At 40.3% G+C, this 17,453-nt stretch overlaps 1 protein-coding gene across 2 annotated transcripts in view; it reads left to right on the top strand.

Moving 5' to 3' along the window:
* Positions 1 to 17,065, top strand: part of msantd2 (Myb/SANT DNA binding domain containing 2) — a 31,428-nt gene extending 14,363 nt beyond the window's left edge. For both annotated transcript variants that reach the window (XM_078531581.1, XM_078531580.1), the window contains 2 exons: positions 7,074 to 7,134; positions 9,080 to 17,065. In XM_078531581.1, coding sequence (XP_078387707.1) covers positions 7,074 to 7,134; positions 9,080 to 9,947 — 929 coding nt within the window. In that variant the 3' untranslated portion in view covers positions 9,948 to 17,065. The remainder of the gene's footprint in view (positions 1 to 7,073; positions 7,135 to 9,079) is intronic.
* Positions 17,066 to 17,453: the final 388 nt, after the last annotated feature.

The following is a 17,453-nucleotide window of genomic DNA, read 5'->3' on the forward strand; positions in this document are numbered from 1 at the left end:
CAGATCTACAGAGAGGAGCATAAGCCAGACAACACTTACTGTATTAACTTTTATTGATTCATTGGATCCCATAGAGTAATATCTAGCAGCCCTAAAAAGATCAGCTGCGGGGTACGAAAGCATTTAAAAGGCTGGGGTTGGTAAAAAGTATTCTCATATTTTACATGTCACCCTATAATACCAATTCACAGAAATCCAATCAACATGCCCGTGTTCTATACCAGGCAATCTGGTTGTTAGTACCAGATCTGTGATTTTTTTTTGTCTAAGTCATGTAAAATGAAGACTTAATTTCCTGTAGTTGAAATCAAGGAATTATACAGCATAGAATGTAGCTATTCACCCACTTTTGCCTATGGCCATCTTCTTGAAAAAACTTACAGCTAATTCCATTCCCCTACCCTTTCCCCATAGTCTTGCAAATCCTCTTCAGTATTCATCTAATTCCTTTTTGATTGTTATTATTGAATCTGCTTCACTCATTCTTTCAGGCAGTGCATCCTGATCATGACTTGCTGCACAAACAAATTTCACCTCATCTCACCCCCTGGTACTTTTGCAGGTTACCTGCCCTTCTGCCACTGGAAACAGTCTCTCCTTATTCACTCTTTCAAAGCCATGATTTTGAATGCCCCTTTTAAATCCCCCATTGACCTCTTTTATGAGGAGAAAACTCCAGCTTCTCTATTCTTGCAACAGCAACAACCTGTATTTGTATAATGCCTTTAACATAATAGAATGACCTAAGGTGCTTCACAGGATTATCAAACAAAATTTGACACAACCAGATCAGGAGATATCAGGACAGATAACCAAAAGGCTTGGTTAAAGAGATAGGTTTTAAGGAGTGTATTAAAAGGGGAGAACAAAGCAGAGAGTTTGAGGGAGTTCCAGACCTTAGGGCCTAGGCAGCTGAAGCCAAAGCCATCAGTGGTGGAGCAATTAAAATCGGGGAAACGCAAGAGGCCAGAACTGTAGGTGTGCGGCTAACTCAGAGCGTTACAAAGATAGGGAGGGGCAAGGCATTAAAGAGATTTTAAAACAAGGACGAGAATATTAAAACTGAGGTGTTGCCCAACTGGGAACCAACATAAGTCAGCGAGCATAGCTTTCCATGTAATTGAAGTTTCACATCCCTGGTACCAGTCTAGTAAATCTCTTCTCCCCATTCTCAGGCATCCTTCCTAAAATTTGCCCAAAATTGTACACAGTACTTCAACCGGGGCCTAATCAGTGATTTGTGAAGGTTTAGCACAACTTCTTTGCTTTTGCACTTGACACCTCTAATAAAGACAAGGATTCAGATTTTTCTTTTTCTCAACTTGTCCTTACACCTTGTGTACAGACCCCTCGGGTTGCTCTGTTCTTGCATCCTCTTTTATTTTAAATGTTAAATTTAGTAGTTTGCTCTATTTGATACCTGTTGAACAGGGATCTGGCATTTAGGTGAAAATCATTTATACTGGTTAAAGGGGGACAAAATTCAGTTTGCTTTAATAAACTGAGCGTTTGTGGATCAGATGTTGCAATTTGTCTTTTTCCTCCAAAGCAACAGATGCTGGAAAGGGTAGGAGAAGAATGTTATTTTACATTCTAGTGACGAAGCACAAAAAAGTTGTAAGATTTTCTTGTTAAAATCAAGCACATAGGCCAGCGTTATTAGACTTATTTATTCAAGGACATTTTCAATAAAGAGATTTAATTTAATATAGGTGTTCCAAAGTATCCTATGTGCTTGTCCATTTTTGAACATCTTAAATCCAAGATATTGTGATCAACCTCTCATAAGTTTAAAATAAAATAGTTTAAAAATGTATCAACTGCTGGAACTGATTTAACATTAAGCAGAATGTATGGTTTATAATATTAAAAAAATTCAACATTTTTGACAGGCCAGGAGGAGGGATTAAACCCAGACAGCCATCCCCTCCCGCAGGAATGTATGATTTCCGCAGGGAGAGAGCAGCATTTGGAAGGAATGCTTACAATTTGAAATTTACTGCCTCTGTCCTTGCTTGTGATTGTGCCCAGATCCTCGTGAAGCAGCAACCAAATTCAGTTTGGTTTTGTTCTGAATTGCAGGTGTAAAGTTATTATACTAAAGCTACAATGCTATTATACTGCTCTCTTTATTGGATCTCAGCCATTTTGGCTCAAATCAAGCAGCATAACTGCACTATCAGTCTTCTATTTGAACTTCTATTTGTTATGTGACTGGGAGCAGCCATTTTGTGTTAAATCTCTCCTTGAGGGCTGCTTTATGTTTTCCATTAGTGGTGGACCTGAGGAAAAAAAGCTACACACAATTCCTGCTCGTGACTCTATCTGACACTGCCAGCAGTTTTTTAAAAAGCATGAGGGTAAAGCTGAAGTGTAACTAGTAAAGACCACGATATCTCCCTTTTATATCTTGAATTATGTGACCATTCAAGTGAATAAACTTCCTCTTTCCTGCAGTTTGTTGGACCACATACACATCTGTTTTTCTGTCTTTCTGTGTGTGTCTCTCTCTCTCTCCCTCTCTCTCTCTCTCTCATGCAATGCAGCTCATTTAAATGACTCTTAAAGAGACACTGCAACTTTGTTGTTTGTTAACATTAGGGAAAATCTGTTCTAATTTTAATGGTGGGGTAAGGGTGCCACTTTAACCTTTCAGCTGATACTTTAAACCAAAGCCATGCCTGTCCTATCAAGTGGACGTCAAAGATCCTGTGGAACTATTTCAGAGTAGTGCAGGAGAGTTCTCTCCAGTGTCCTGGTAATATCTTTCCCTCAACCAACAACACTAAACAACAGTTTGTTTGATTATTATCACGTTGCTGTTTGTGGGACCTTGTGCGCAAATTGACAGCTGTATTTCCTACATTACAATAGTTACTGAATGTGAAAAATGTTTAACTAGTTGTAAAATGCTTTGGAATGTCCTGAGGTTGTGAAAGGCACCATATAAAGTATTTTTCCATAAAAGATTAACCCAGTGATATGGCTTGTGAAATGTTCAAGTTATCATCTTCATTTACATTTCTCTGCTTATTTCTTGAGGTAAATGGGGAATGAAGTCCACCAGCTTCTGGGCCTCTGTCTCTAATACATGTAACTGACTGGAGTTGTAAAAAGCAGGTAGCCATGCAGACTAAGGCAAAGACACAGAGTCATTAAGGCACAGAAAGACGCTACTCAGCCCATCGAGTCCATTCTCTGTAGAGCAAGCCAGTCAGTCCCATTCCCCCCACTCTATCCCCTAACCTTGCAAGCCTATTTCCCTCAAGTGCCATCTAATTTTCTTTTGATCATTCCACTTCCACCATCCTCATGGGCAGCTAGTTCCAGATCAGTACCACTCGCTGGATAAAAAAGCTTCTCCTCATATTCCCCTTGCATTTCTTGTCTAAAACCTATATCTGTGTCCCCCTAGATCTCATACCATCGACTAATAGGAACCTTATCCAAACCTGTCATAATCCTGTGCACTTCTATCAAATCTTCCATCGATCTCCTTTACTCCTATCTCTTTCAATGTAACTCTTATTTGTTTTATTTAATATGTCACTGTTGCAGATAGCTGACTAAAATGAGTTACTTGTTGTATTCAGGATTGTAGGGGTGAACTGCTGCATAGTAGATCTAGGAATAATCTATTACAGAATAGCCCATTGTGTTCTCCCCCTCTATCATTCCCTGCTATTTTTGGTTCATCAAAGTGAGTGCTTGGACAAATAATACACTTCCCATTTCAGTCAGGCGGTGCCACTATGAAGTACAACCAGATTATGTGTAGTTTAAGTACAGTGCAAAACTTACACCACACTGCCTCAAGTAAATGCTTTAGCCCCAGTTTCAGAAACACACATGACATTGCATCAGTAAGACATTATTCATATAGAATATTAGAGAAAATACTTGCATTCTGAGTTATAAAAGGTCATGGCTTCAAACTCCACCCCATGGCTTCAGCACATATTTAGGCTTGGTACTTAAGTGTGGTACTGAGGGAGTTTTTTAAAATCCTTGTTCCTGGGGTGTAGGCATTGTTGGCATGGCCAGCATTTATTGCCCATCCCCAATTGCACTTGACATGGTGGTGAGCAACCTTGGACCACTGCAGTCCATGTGGTGTAGGTACACACACAGTCAGGGGTTGAGTTACTGGCCACATCATTCCCAAGCTCTGAACAAGTAATGAATGAAAGAACTGAATTCCAGAGGCGAGGTGACAGTGCTGTTAGGGAGGGAGTTCCAGGATTTTGACCCAGTGACTGAAGGAACAGTGATTATAGTTCCAAGTCAGGTTGATGTGTGGCTAGGAGAAGAACTTGCATTTGGTGATGTTCCCATGCATCTGCCTTCCTCTTTCTGGGAGTAGAGGTTGCAGGTTTGAAGGTGCTAACTGAGGAGACTTGGCAAGTTGATACAATGCATCATGCAGACAGTACACACTGCTGCCATTGTGTGCTGGTGTTGGAGGGAGTGAAAGTTTAATGTGGTGGATTGGATGCCAGCCAAGCTGGCTGATTTTGTTCTGGATGGTGTTGAGCTGCTTGAGCTTTGTTGGACCTGTACTCATCCAGGCACATTCCTAACTTGTGCCTTGTAGATGGTGGACAGACTTTGTGGAGTCAGGAGGTCAGTTACATGCTGCAGAATTCCCAGCCTCTGACCAGGTAATGGATTAAAGAGCTGAATTTTAGAGGTGAGAGTGACTGCCCTTGACATCAAGGCAGCATTTGGCCAAGTGTGGTATGAAAGTGCCTTAGCAAAATTGATACAATGGGAGTCAAGGGGGAAACCCTCCATTGGTTGCAGTCATACCTAGCGCAAAGGAAAATGGTGGATGCTAATTGTCTCAGCCCCAAGACATTGCTACAAGAATTCCTCACGGTAGTCTCCTTGGCCCAAGTATCTTCAGCTGCTTCAGCATTAACCTTCCCTTCAACATAAGGTCAGATGGGGATGTTCACTGATGATTGCACAGTGTTCAGGACCATTCACAACTCTTCAGATACTGAAGCAGTCCTTGCCCGCGTTCATCAAGACCTGAACAAAATTCAGGCTTGGGCTGATAAGTAACAGGTAACCTTTGTGCCACAGAAGTGCCAGGTAATGACCATCCCTGACAAGAGAAAATCTAACCATCTCCCCATGGCATTTAGCAGCACAAACATTCTGAAACCCCCATCATCTATATTCTGGGGGGTTACCATTGACCAGAAATTTAACTAGATCGGCCTCATAAATGCTGTAGTTACAAGAGCAGATAAGGCTGGGAATTCTGTGGAGATTAGCTCGCCCCTTGACCCCCAAAGCCTGTTTACCATCTACACGGTACAAGTTAGGTGTGTGATGGAATTGCAAGGGTGAGTATAGCTCACCCACCACTCAAGCATAGCATCATCCAGACAAAGCAGCTCCATCGATTGATACCCAATCACCACCTTAAACATTAATTTCCTCCACCACTGGTGTACAGTAGGCAGCAGCGTATACCATCTACAATTCGATGTACTGTAGCAACACACCAAGTCTCCTTCAGCAAAACCGTTAAAAGTCCATGACCTCTACCATGTAGAAGGACAAGCGGAACAGTCACATGGGAGTACCATCCCCTGCAAGTTCCCCTGCAAGCCACATCTATCATCCATATTTAGAACTTCACTGTCACTGGGTCAGAAACCCTGAGTGTTTTTCCTAACAGCACTGCGGTGTACCTACACAAGATGGACTGCAGTGGCTCAAGGAGGCAAGTTGCCACTAACTTTTCAAGGGATGCAGGTAAGCAAATTAGGAGCAGGAGTAGGGGGAGAAGAGAGTCATGATCTAGCTGAGACCTTCTGTGGCCCAACCAAATAAACAGTGCAATATCAATTCTATTGTCTTTGCATAAAACTGCCTATTTGTTCCCAAGTATATATAAACTGACAGGTGCTTCCTGTTCTCCCTTTGCGATTGTCCAATGATTACATGGGTTGAAGTTGAGTAGCTTTATCTTGTGCTGAAAATCGATATGCGCCTCTTTTCTACTTGAACTGTTGGCGCGTTTTTGCTCTTTTACCTTGACTGGTTTGGAATAATGCTTCCCATTCAGTGCATGCAAGATCGGACATCAGGTGATATTACTACAGTATAAAGTTAGCTGTGTTCCAGCACATGATTGTATTACTCTTGGAGTTACCCATTAAAACTGGTTGTCTTAAGTGAGGACAACAAATTGAAATCATTTAAAACCAGAAGGGAAGTATTGGGACACATCGTTAATGAAGTAATGGGAAGTGTTCTGGATTATATCCTTCCTTTTGACTTGATCGTGTAATTTTCAAGTTGCCTACTGTTCCTAAATTGGTAACTTTATTGATGCTACATATTTTGTATGGTGCACTAATGAACCCCTTCATTTAATAGGAACAATGATGGAGTTATGTGATAACACAATTTTAGATTTACAATATCATATCTTATTTAAATCTCTGCATTCAAACTTTAACATCCTGCTCACTTAAGTAATAGTTCCTGTGTTCTATTTTTGCGGGTCTGCAGGTGTTGAACCAGAAACATATTTTGGCAAAGAAAGACATTGTGCATGGCAAGACTTCACCCAGCAGTCGAGTTTTTTTATTGTCTTTTTTTTCTGATTCCTATGATGTAGTATACTTGCACTTACGTTCTACTGCTGCTGCTAAAATTTCAATGAAGCGTAAGAGTGATTGTGTGTAATTTCTGTACAATGACCACTTGACCTATGAAAAGCAGCCAAACAGCAGCACAGTTACAGGTTTCAAAGTTGGGTTGTCTGGAGACAGTATTTTCAGCTGTAAAACATTGTGCAGTTTGTTTTTGGAATTGCAAAGAATTTGAGGGAATGAGTTAAGAGAATCACACAAGAAGCATATTGCTAAACTTTGAAGTATTTTGGTTTACTTGCAGTACTTTCTTCAAAATTGCAGCACAAATAAATACATTAAATGCCATAGAGAAAATGGGTTTGCTGCACGTACTGTAGTTAAATTCCTCTTTTCAAACTAAAATTGTCAAATTGGCCGCTTCTATATTTTTAATCGCTGTTCCTCTTTTGTTTTTAGAAGAAATGAATTTTGTGAAGAAGAAGCCACCAGCAAGGCACAATTCTACAGAAAACATGCAGTAAGTTGTTCACAATTTTGAATTCAAAACTGAGGTTACTGTACGCTGCTATGGATTTGAAAGCACGCAATCCATGTATGAATACAAGATTCAATTCAATGTTCCCCAAATGGTGTATTTGATATAAAATACCTGTTTTAGTCCTTGGTCTACATTGCAGGGGTGTTTCCATTGTCTTTGGTGATCCTGACATAGAGTGTGAGAAAAACTAGCCAAGGTTTGAACTCTACAGTGATTCCTGTGTACGTGCGTGTGCGTATGAGAAAAAGAGGTACAGCATAGTGTAGTGACTCTATTTAGCAGCCAAAGGACCACTGGTGTCCATGGAATAGCAAAGATTGTACGTCTTCCCAACACTGGGTTCCAGTGTTAAGAGGACCTTGCTTAACATTAGTCTGAAGATGCTTTGCTAATTAAGTACAAGTTTGCCTTAAGCACAGTTCTGGTTCTGAAATGTAACTTCCAGACTGAAAGAGAGATATTTGGGATGGCAGCAAAGCAAGTGCAGTGTCAATCTGTTGTTGCGTTTTGTTTCAGTTGCATTGACTCTCTCATTCTGTCTCTATTTGTGTAAACAATCTAATTTTACGGGCTGTGCGGGACTGAAACTGATGCAACTCTGCACTTAAAACAACACAGTTGGCAATGGCATCAACTCAATGAATCTGAGTTGTGGGAATGTTTACTTGTCTAACATTGATGACAAGAGGATTAGTGAATACACTGGCTGTTAAAAGTGAACCAGTTTTTAGATCAGTTACTAAACTGCCAACCCTGCTAGTTTGGGTTATTCAAAGTGCAACCTGTGGGCCAAATCTCATCTGTCAAGCCCCTGAAATTCTTGCTGCTGGATCAATTCAATTTGCACCTGATTCCTGTAGGTTTGGGCCAGACCATTCTTAGTGTACCTCCTTGGTGGATAAATGCCAAATGCTTAACCCCAAGATTCATCATAGCAACTTTGAAACGTGTATAAATTAATGAAAACATATTGAGTCATTACAAGGACAAAAGGTTTGCTGCTCTGCTCTATTTGAAGGGTCCAGTGTCACCAGTTGCAAGAGCTGTTGGTAGTATGTAGATCTAGTCAAAGCCACCCTCAGAATAAAAAGTGGAGTACTGCAATTCATTTCTTGTTCCCTCCTGTGTATTAATTGAACCATTAATCTGATTATCCTTATCCAAGCTACATATCTTGAAATGCATGTTTATAATTATTATTCTTAAAATATGTATTTTGTCACTTCTTCCTGCGCAGAGGAGCCATTCGGTACCTATTGTGGCTGTCCCTGATTAATATTTACTGTACTCATTACTCAAAAGGCATTCTTCAGAGCAGAGCATTTCTAGACTAGTACAGTGCTCCATCTGTTGAGGAAGAATTGTCACAACTATTGGAATGAAGGGCAGTCTGGTGCTTGGGAGAATAATGCTCAGCTACTTCTGTTACATAAGTTTGGGAGAACAACATCTTGGTGTATGAAAGTCACACTTTCACATCACCAGAGCCCAGTAAGCAACTCGACTGGTGAAATAGTCAGTCTGCAATCCAACTTTTTAACCAGATTTTATGGTGCATGTAGTAATCTAACAGAGTAGAGACTAGCTGCAGCATGGGTAACCAGACACTGGTTTAAGATAATTTTCAAAAAAGCGAGGTGGGAGTGGAATTTATTTTTAAAAACAGCCAATTATTATTTTCTGGATTGTCTAGCCTGGAAAGGGTGGTGGAAGCAAATTCTTTAACAGTATTGATAATTCAAAAGAAAATTTGTACAGCTACGGGTAAAAAGCAGTGGAGTTGAATTAATTGGATATCTGTTTCAAAGAGCAGGCACAATGGTCTGAACAGCCACCTTTTGCAGTCTGTGATTGTGTAAATGTTACAGTTGATGCGCTGTTCACTTTTTTTTCCCTCACTTGTTTATTGTTTCATCCTTTCAAGGAAGCCGGAGATTCTGCAGGCCCTCACAGCATTGTTAGATGCCGTCCAGTCAAGATGGCAGGAGTTCCAAAGTTATGATGACCTCAGCAATACACACTTCACAAATAAACTCGGAATCTTTGCCATTGGTTACAATACGAGGTGGGTTGAGGACATCCGGTACCATTATGCGGAAATCAGCTCCCAGGTACTGGTTGGAAAGAGACTGAAGGAATATTTAAACCCGGATAAGCCAGAGGGCAAAGTGATAGCTATGAAACGTCAAAAAATGAACTGGAAGAAAGTCTATTACAAGCTTTTTGAGATCACTAAAAGCGAGGCACGCTGTCTCGAGCTGCACTTTGCTTTCGAATGGATACCCATCGCACTTTCCCGAGCGGCTGGCGACAACACTATACAGTATTTGCTTCCGGGCGGGATCCCGGACACCAATGGGCTCTATGTGATTGGCTGCGAGGAGGCAGAGGGTGAGGTTTTCTCCCCACGGCGAGATTATGGGATACGGGTTCTGCCGAGGGTCTCGCTGCGGCGGGATTCTGGTGGTGCCACAGCAGGACCGTCTCTCTTGGAGAATGAACTCTCCGACAGCGGTGAGATGAAGTCAAAAATTCGCTACTGTTACTTGGGCTTAGCGGAGGAGACAACCATTCGCCAGTGTATACTGCAACACTTTCAGCCACCTGTCAAGATGATGAGCGTAGAGACATGTACCATCAACAGCTTCCTCTCTGAAAACTGCCGGGCGGGAGCCATCTCCAGATCTATTTACATCAAATTTATAGAAGTAGAAAAGGAGTCTCTCTCTGCCGGCTGCGTGCTTGAGTGTTTGGAAAAAGCCATGGGGTATTCTTTACGATTCACAAAGTAAATCCCAACCGTAGCGCACGTATCCAATTGTGATGTGCAAAGAGTTCTGCCTGGTCACATTTAGAGCTGTAATAATGTCAGGGTTTTGATTTTGAAGCTTCCCACACTCACTGTACTAAGGATTTCAATGCTGTAGTGACTGAGGACAGGGATGGGTGGAACAAAATTGAAGGCTCAAGACTGTGGGTGGATTCGATTGGAAGCACAAGGCAAGAGCTGAAATCATGGAGGAAGGAGTTTGCAGTTGCTCGGTTCTGTGGAAAGAAGGTTCAACTCTAGAAAGTGAATGGTGGAGCCTTGGTACCTTAAAGGTTTTAAAGGTCTAATGTCTTGGTTACAGCCCTATTAATGTACTGTGCACTGTACAGTCCTACCAGTTTACCGTCTAGGACACGAATACAAGCTGTCGAGCACCTACCTGTCACACTGGTCCGGTCTATTGGGATGCATGCTTCACTTGTATTCTGTTGTCTTAGTGCTGCCCAGCACTCAAATCCACGAGCCACTCTTGTGATTTCATTGGGTTAGGGGCCAAGCTGCTAACTGATAAACTGAGTAGTAAATGTGCATTTTGATTGTGGGTGGGGAAAGAAAGGAGGAAGGGAAAGCAGAAACTGAAACAGGGCCTCGGTCAGCTGCAAGCATGCCTCTTCCACTGAAGTTAGCAAAGAACTGATGGTGGTGGGTGGGGGGAAGATAAGTGAATACATTCGTGCTGTTCAGGTGGCTGCTTGGAAGTAGCCTTGGGAGGCCAAAGTGTCAATCAAACCTCCTTTCTATGGCAAACTATCATAACCTTCCCATTATCAGAAACAAAGTTCCGTGAACCTCATTTTATATTGGATCCTGACCCAGCTCCAACCTGCACAGCTGCGATTGTCCTGGCACTTAGTGATGTGCGCAGTGCCTTGAAAATACCCCAGGGTTTGGTTCCAGCATGTGCTGAACAATTTTGGGGAAAATGTGGTGTAAGTAGATGGCTGGAAGAAAATGTGTGAAGGAATAAAGACAGGAAGGCAGCAGAACGCTTAATGAGGAGAGCCCTGGTGCAAACTATTCTATTGGGCTTCCTAAGTATAATGATGGCGGTGAGTAAAGTAACTAGATGCCCTCCACTGGCCATTTCTACCTGGAGCATTATAAAATCAGTAATGCACTTCTACCTAGATAGATATCTGATACAATTTATCAATTGTACACCTGAGTATAAGCAACATCCTGGAATGAGATTTCAAAGCAAAGTTTCCCAGAATGATTTGTATCTTAGTGATTTTCTTCTTCTAAAACAACCCTAAGCTGATCTCATCTATTTTTTGCAGTTTTCCTTTCTAAGCTTATATTTATTAATTGCAAAACGAGTGCTACTATTTGACAATCGGAAGTAAAATATACTTTGTTAGGACCAAATAGTTTGAAAGTTACAGCCGAAGTGGTCCTTTGCAACTAGTTAAATCTAACAACCCACTGTTCTGACACTGCGTTTGTGGCTGTTTGCATGATGGTGTAATCCACTGGGGTTTCCATTGCTGTTTGGGTACATTATACCCAAAGTGCAGTGCACGTAACTGAGATGTTGGGGGTGGGGAATTGAGGCTTTGTGTGTTGCTTTGCACCATGGATTAAACCTTTTGTGACTGATTAACTGTTGAGTTATGTGGGGGCACTTTTTATCAATGTAGATTCCAGTACAAGTTAACAGCCAAGGTTTTCCCTATGCAAAATGTACCCAGTGGAATCCTTTTGTTTTTTAATTGTTTTCATTCTTCATTGTTTAAAATGTAGCGCTCACATCAGTTTTTATCTTTTGTGGTGTGGTTTCAAAGTTTGAGATACAGTGAGGGCTCAAATGACTGAATAAGAAAAGAACTGCAGCCATCACACACCATTCATTCCCTTTGGACCAGTTATTTTTACTAGAGAGAGCACTGATCTCGAAAGTGCGTCCCAACTTTGTCTTGTCAAATACATTGCCCCCCCCAACTTGCAAATCTATAACCTTATAGTAAAGCCCCATGGGAGGCTTCAGTGGATCATTCAACAGTACCTTAAGATTCAGAAGTGTACTGTTTTCTAGAACATAACCGAGATGAGCCCAAATAGAAAAAAAATTTTAACATTAAAAAGCAAGTTTAATATAAGAGAAGTCCTGTCAACAATATTCATCTTGCAGTTCCTTACAAGCAATAGGTGGAACTGCAGCAGCTGCAACCTTTTATTTCCCAAGCTTTAAAAAAAATTGCTTTCATCTTTAATAGTGTGAAGTTGGTTACTCTTCTGGAAACTAGAACAGAACCAGGAAAATCTCAGGTTTGATCCCCAGCCTGTGCTGATTAGATAGAGAAATGGTAGACTCATCAAGGGCCCTGTACCAAGTGGAGGATGAAAGCATCAAGTTTCCTGTTACTTTTCAGCAGCAAACAGGATGGTGCTATCAGTCTTGTCCTCATTGACAATTGATAGCACACATCATTGGATATGCTGCAATAACTGGATCAGGTTAGGTTATGATGCTTTAACCTTATTCCTGTCCCTCACTCCCATTATGGTCAAATAATTTGCTGTCACTTACCGGTCTAGGCTTACACGAAGAATGGTTAGTTAGGTGCGATAACAGCAATGCAAACTGTACTTGATCCGTTCAAAAGAGAGAGAGAGAAGTGGGACCATAGCAAAAAGTTAAAGTATTTTGGGAATCGTTGGTCTGGATGAGTGTGTCAGAGACATTGAATTTTGGAGTGCAAGGTTATGCATGGGAGCAACTAAAATTTTGATTATATATAACAAGATAACAAGTGATTTGTTTCTGTACTTGCCACCACACTAAAATTTCTCTTTAAGGAGTTCAAAGTGTACTTTTCATTCCCTTCCTACCTGAAGTCAATTGCAGTGCCATTGCTCCATGATATTTGCTCGTTCATTCCTTTTAACCCACATACATGACCTTGACTGACTTTGGTGTTGTACTTTGAGTAGTAGTGCTATATTATAGTCAAAATGCAACTATTTTAATTTGCAATGCAATTTGTGAGGGATCATGCAATTACATTGAAGACAGGAGCACTAAAATTAAATGAAGAGCATCAAACCCCTCTTTATCTCTGACACATTCAGTTATTCAGAGTAAATGAGCCCCTAATCACCTGAGCCCAAAGAAATCAAAAGTGCAAAATCTCAGTCTACACCATGTTTTCAGGTAATCAATAGAACTATCAGCCCTATCAACAGGGAGAGAGGTTCATGGGCAGGGGTTACATTTGTTATTTGATGGAAACACAATCATCAGTGTTTTGCACCGTCCACAATTCTCAATCAAACATGGAAAAATAATTGATGCAATGATACTTAAGCAAAGTATCATCGTAACCCTTGCAGTTGCCCAGGACTATGTTTTTAAGATTTACTGAGGCACTTAGTAAACATAAGTCTTGAAGCCATAGAGATAAGTATTAAAGCAAAGCCACATTGCTGTTTTTAATATGAATTTATGAGAACCAGGCACAATATAGGATGTGTTGATGAGTTGTTATAGTGCACTGCAAGTTTCATAAGAGAGCATTTTTAATATTGGCTTTTCTCCTGTCAGTCCTAGAAAGGGCATGATAATATATTTGTGACAGCAATATGTATTGGATATTTTGGAAGCTTTCCCCAGGACATGTTATCAATTTGAGCCATTGAGTGCAGACCCAAGAGCATACTGTCAGTTAGAAGTCCTAACCTAGGCATTATTCTGTGGAATCTCTTTACTACAGTGGAACCAAAAGGTGTGACAATTAAAGTTGCAAACAAGATTTCCAAGAACACCAAAAATTAATGATGCAGGCCAGATTTGGTATTCTGTTACTCTGAAGAAGGTGTCTTTATTGTTAATTGTGTACACTCACATATTTTTAAACAGTGAAACGTCCTATTGAAGATACTGCAGCAGTGCCAGTTAGAGTCAGGAAGCTCTCTTTGACGAGCAAAATGTGACTGGTAGTACAGGGAGTTGAGCACAGTGATGTTGCAAGTCACAATAACTTGCCCTCTAAACATTCAGTAACTTTCTTGATATTCTTATATCACCAAGAGTAAGAATATTCTTGTATTAATCACGTTTTCAAGTTGCTTAGTTGATCTTGTCTCATACAAGAGCAGGAGTAGACTGTGGCCTCTCGAGCCTGCTCCACCATTCAATAATCATAGCTGATCTTCTGCCTCAATTCTACTCTCCTGCTCACTCCCCATATCCTTTGATTTCCTAAGAGACCAAAAATCTGTCTATCTCAGCCTTAAATATATTCAACGATGGAGCATCCACAACCCTCTGGGGTAGAGAATTCCAAAGATTCACAACCCTTTGAGCAAAGGAATTTCTCATATCAGTCCCAAAAGATTTTCCAGTTAACCTGAGATTGTGTCCCATTTTCTGGATTCCCCAGCTAGAGTAAACAACCTTTTAGTATCTACCCTGTCAAGCTCCTTCACAATCTTGTATGTTTCGATGAGATCACTTGAAAACTCATGAACATTCTTTAGATCCTGTTGCAACCTTGTAGAGCTGTCTCTCAAATTCTGTAACTGAAGTAATTGTCATTCAGTTGGTTAAAAACACCCTAAGTCCAGGAAATCGTTTTACAGAATCATTAGAGGTAACATCTGCTTCAGGTAAATGAGCATCATTACGCCTTTCACATTACTGTTATGTTTTAAATATTGTACCTGGGCAAAACTGTTTCCTGCTTGAATATGAAAAGGAAGCAATTGAAAATTCTTAAGGCGTGCTTCTGAAACACTAAACTAACCCACAAATGTTGTGACTGGGAAAGTTTTGGGTATGTTGCTAGCTACCTATGTTGTGACTGTGTTTCAGTGATGAGAGGTGGAACTTGGGGTTTAATTTTGATGCCTCATCCTAGGTAACTGCATAGATTACCCGAGCACTCAGTTGATCTTTTTTAAACTTTCATTGGACACTATGTTAGCGTTGAAATTATTTATGCCACTTTGTTGCTCTAAGCTAGAATTTCTATAAAGTAGCAAAAGAGTTGAAAAATTGTCATAAGAAACCTAACTAAGAAGAAAATAGGTTGATCTAATTGAAGCCAACTATCACAGTACAAGCATGTAGAGCTGCGAGCTAGATAGCTGAGAAATGGGTTAACCTGGATAATGTATGAACACAGTTCTAGAAAACTATGCAAATGACCTTGCTGAAACCTTGCTATGTGGCATTCGCATAAAACCTTTAGTTTGGTTTTCATCCCTGTTTTGCTGCTGATCCCAAGTGAAACACAATTTATAGTCAAGTACATGCAAATCAAATCCAAATTAAAATCATGCATCTCCCTTTCAGAAGCAACTTCATACATAGATTTGATTCCATCCAGCTGAAAATAGTATGTTCCTTTTTCAAGTTTCTCCCTCATGTCCTGACAATGTTGACTGTAGTTGGAGTGTATTACTTTGGGTGGCAGGAGCCCTTGGGTATCTCATCCATCCTTGGATGCTGCCAGGTGAAGGGCAGTTGAATCCAATCTTGATCTCTTCCATCAGTGTGTTCACTTTAACTAGTAACATCAAAGGATAATGTTGAAGAACATTTGCTCATTTTATTTTCTCCCCCAGTCCCATTAAGGGCACTGAAACCAATTATACACTCTGCTATTACCTAGGGTATTAGCTCATAAAATATGGCTCAGGAATCAGATCTCGAACCTTGTGTGCTTAGTTTAGCTATGTACCTAATGGTCCTTGCCCACAAGACCATTGTGGGGGAGCTTCCAACTTTATATTTAGAACACTCTAGATGAAATCTCCAATTTCTCATTCCTTGGAAAAATATTAAATTCTTAATTCTGCTGATTTCAGCAGCTATCCAATTGACGTTATTAATTGGGTCTATGATCCCTCTGTTTAGAAATACAGTTTAGTAAGTGTGCACAAACAACCTAATCACAAACTGCTGATGAAAAGTTTCACTGATCTACAATTTGGACAGTCTGGAAACATTCCAATCCCACCACAAAAAGTGCAGGACTGCTCTGTACATAACATTTCAGCCAGTTAAGGCACTAATGCTTCGGACCCTGGACCTACAATAATCGTGTACAGCTTCCTTTGCTCTCGTGGATTGTCAGAGTGCACACTATGTTGAAACTTGCCTAGCTGCAAAGTTCTTACATAGTGCAAGCATTCGAAGGTGGGAATTTTAAGTACTCTCTAAGTTACGTAGGACTACTGGAGTTCCCATATAAATGAAGACCAAATGAAAGTCAAAAACAAAACCAAATCACTGGAGAAAATCCCCAGAGCAAGCCACTGTTCTGAACGATGACCAACCAGGCAGGCTGAACTGTATCGTTCTTAGTTTAGACACTGTTGATCATATAAAGATGAAGATATAGTTAGACGTAACTTTAAACAAAAAAATTGTATTTTTTACATTTTTGTGTTTTGATTTTTCCAAAAAGTTTTATTTTGGATGTTTCTTTGCCCTCTGTCTAAAGCTTTGATTTTAAACAGGGCAGCCATTCCTCTTGTTGTGTAGCTGACCAATGATGCACACGCTCCAGATAATACAAACGATATGATGGCCACATCAGGACAAGGTGCAAAGTTGTTTCATCAGCAGTTGGCTGATTGTTGCACTGATGTCCAAATATCCACGTTTAGCGGTGGAATTAGAACCTAACTTTGAATTTGCAACAATAAAAGAAAATCACAGAATGGCAAAGAAAAACATGAACATGTTTTTTTCCCATTTTTCTTAACTGAAATATTATGTGGTATTTATCCCTGCTGTTATTGATTATATTGTAATACTTTATGAAATGATTTATCCTTTAAGAAGGAAAAGAAGCATCTCTGCTGACTAGCAAATGCTTGTGACTAAAAATAAATATGGATTAGAATGTTGACTCCAAGTGAGAAAGACATAAGTTCATCTTTTGATTCACAAAATCGGGGGAATATAATCCTCACTCACTGCCCCTACATAAGAATGTTAGGGATTTTCCATTATTTTCAATGGGAGCTCCCAGCGGCTTTGGGAAATTTTGGTGAGATATGTCTTGTATTCTTCTCTTGATGCAGCATTAAGCTATAAATTATTAGATATTAAAGACCATTATGACTTTATTCTTGTTTGTGTGTGGATACCTGGAATAGTGAAACAATACCTTTTAGATTTTACCTTTTAAAGCTATATGGGTTCCTTAAATTACAACAATGTACACTACTATAATATCTTCAACACAACAGAATGTCATGAGGTGCTTCAGTGCTGAGCAGGACTTGGGAGAAGGGCTCGTAGAAATGACTAAAGTGATGGTCGGAGAGGTATGGTTTACAAACTTTGAAAGCTGGGAGCCAACCAGCCAAAGGAGCCTAAGAAGAGAATTCCAGAGAAAGGGGGTAATAGCTGAAGGCTCTGTCATTGATGAGGCTGAAACACAACAGCTTTTCATTGTAGGATTTGCCCCTTTCTGCATTTTAACAAAGAATTTTCTTTGTAATTGTGTGCCTA

The sequence above is a fragment of the Cetorhinus maximus genome, chromosome 2, assembly GCF_964194155.1.
Source record: "Cetorhinus maximus chromosome 2, sCetMax3.hap1.1, whole genome shotgun sequence".
Lineage (NCBI taxonomy): Eukaryota > Metazoa > Chordata > Chondrichthyes > Lamniformes > Cetorhinidae > Cetorhinus > Cetorhinus maximus.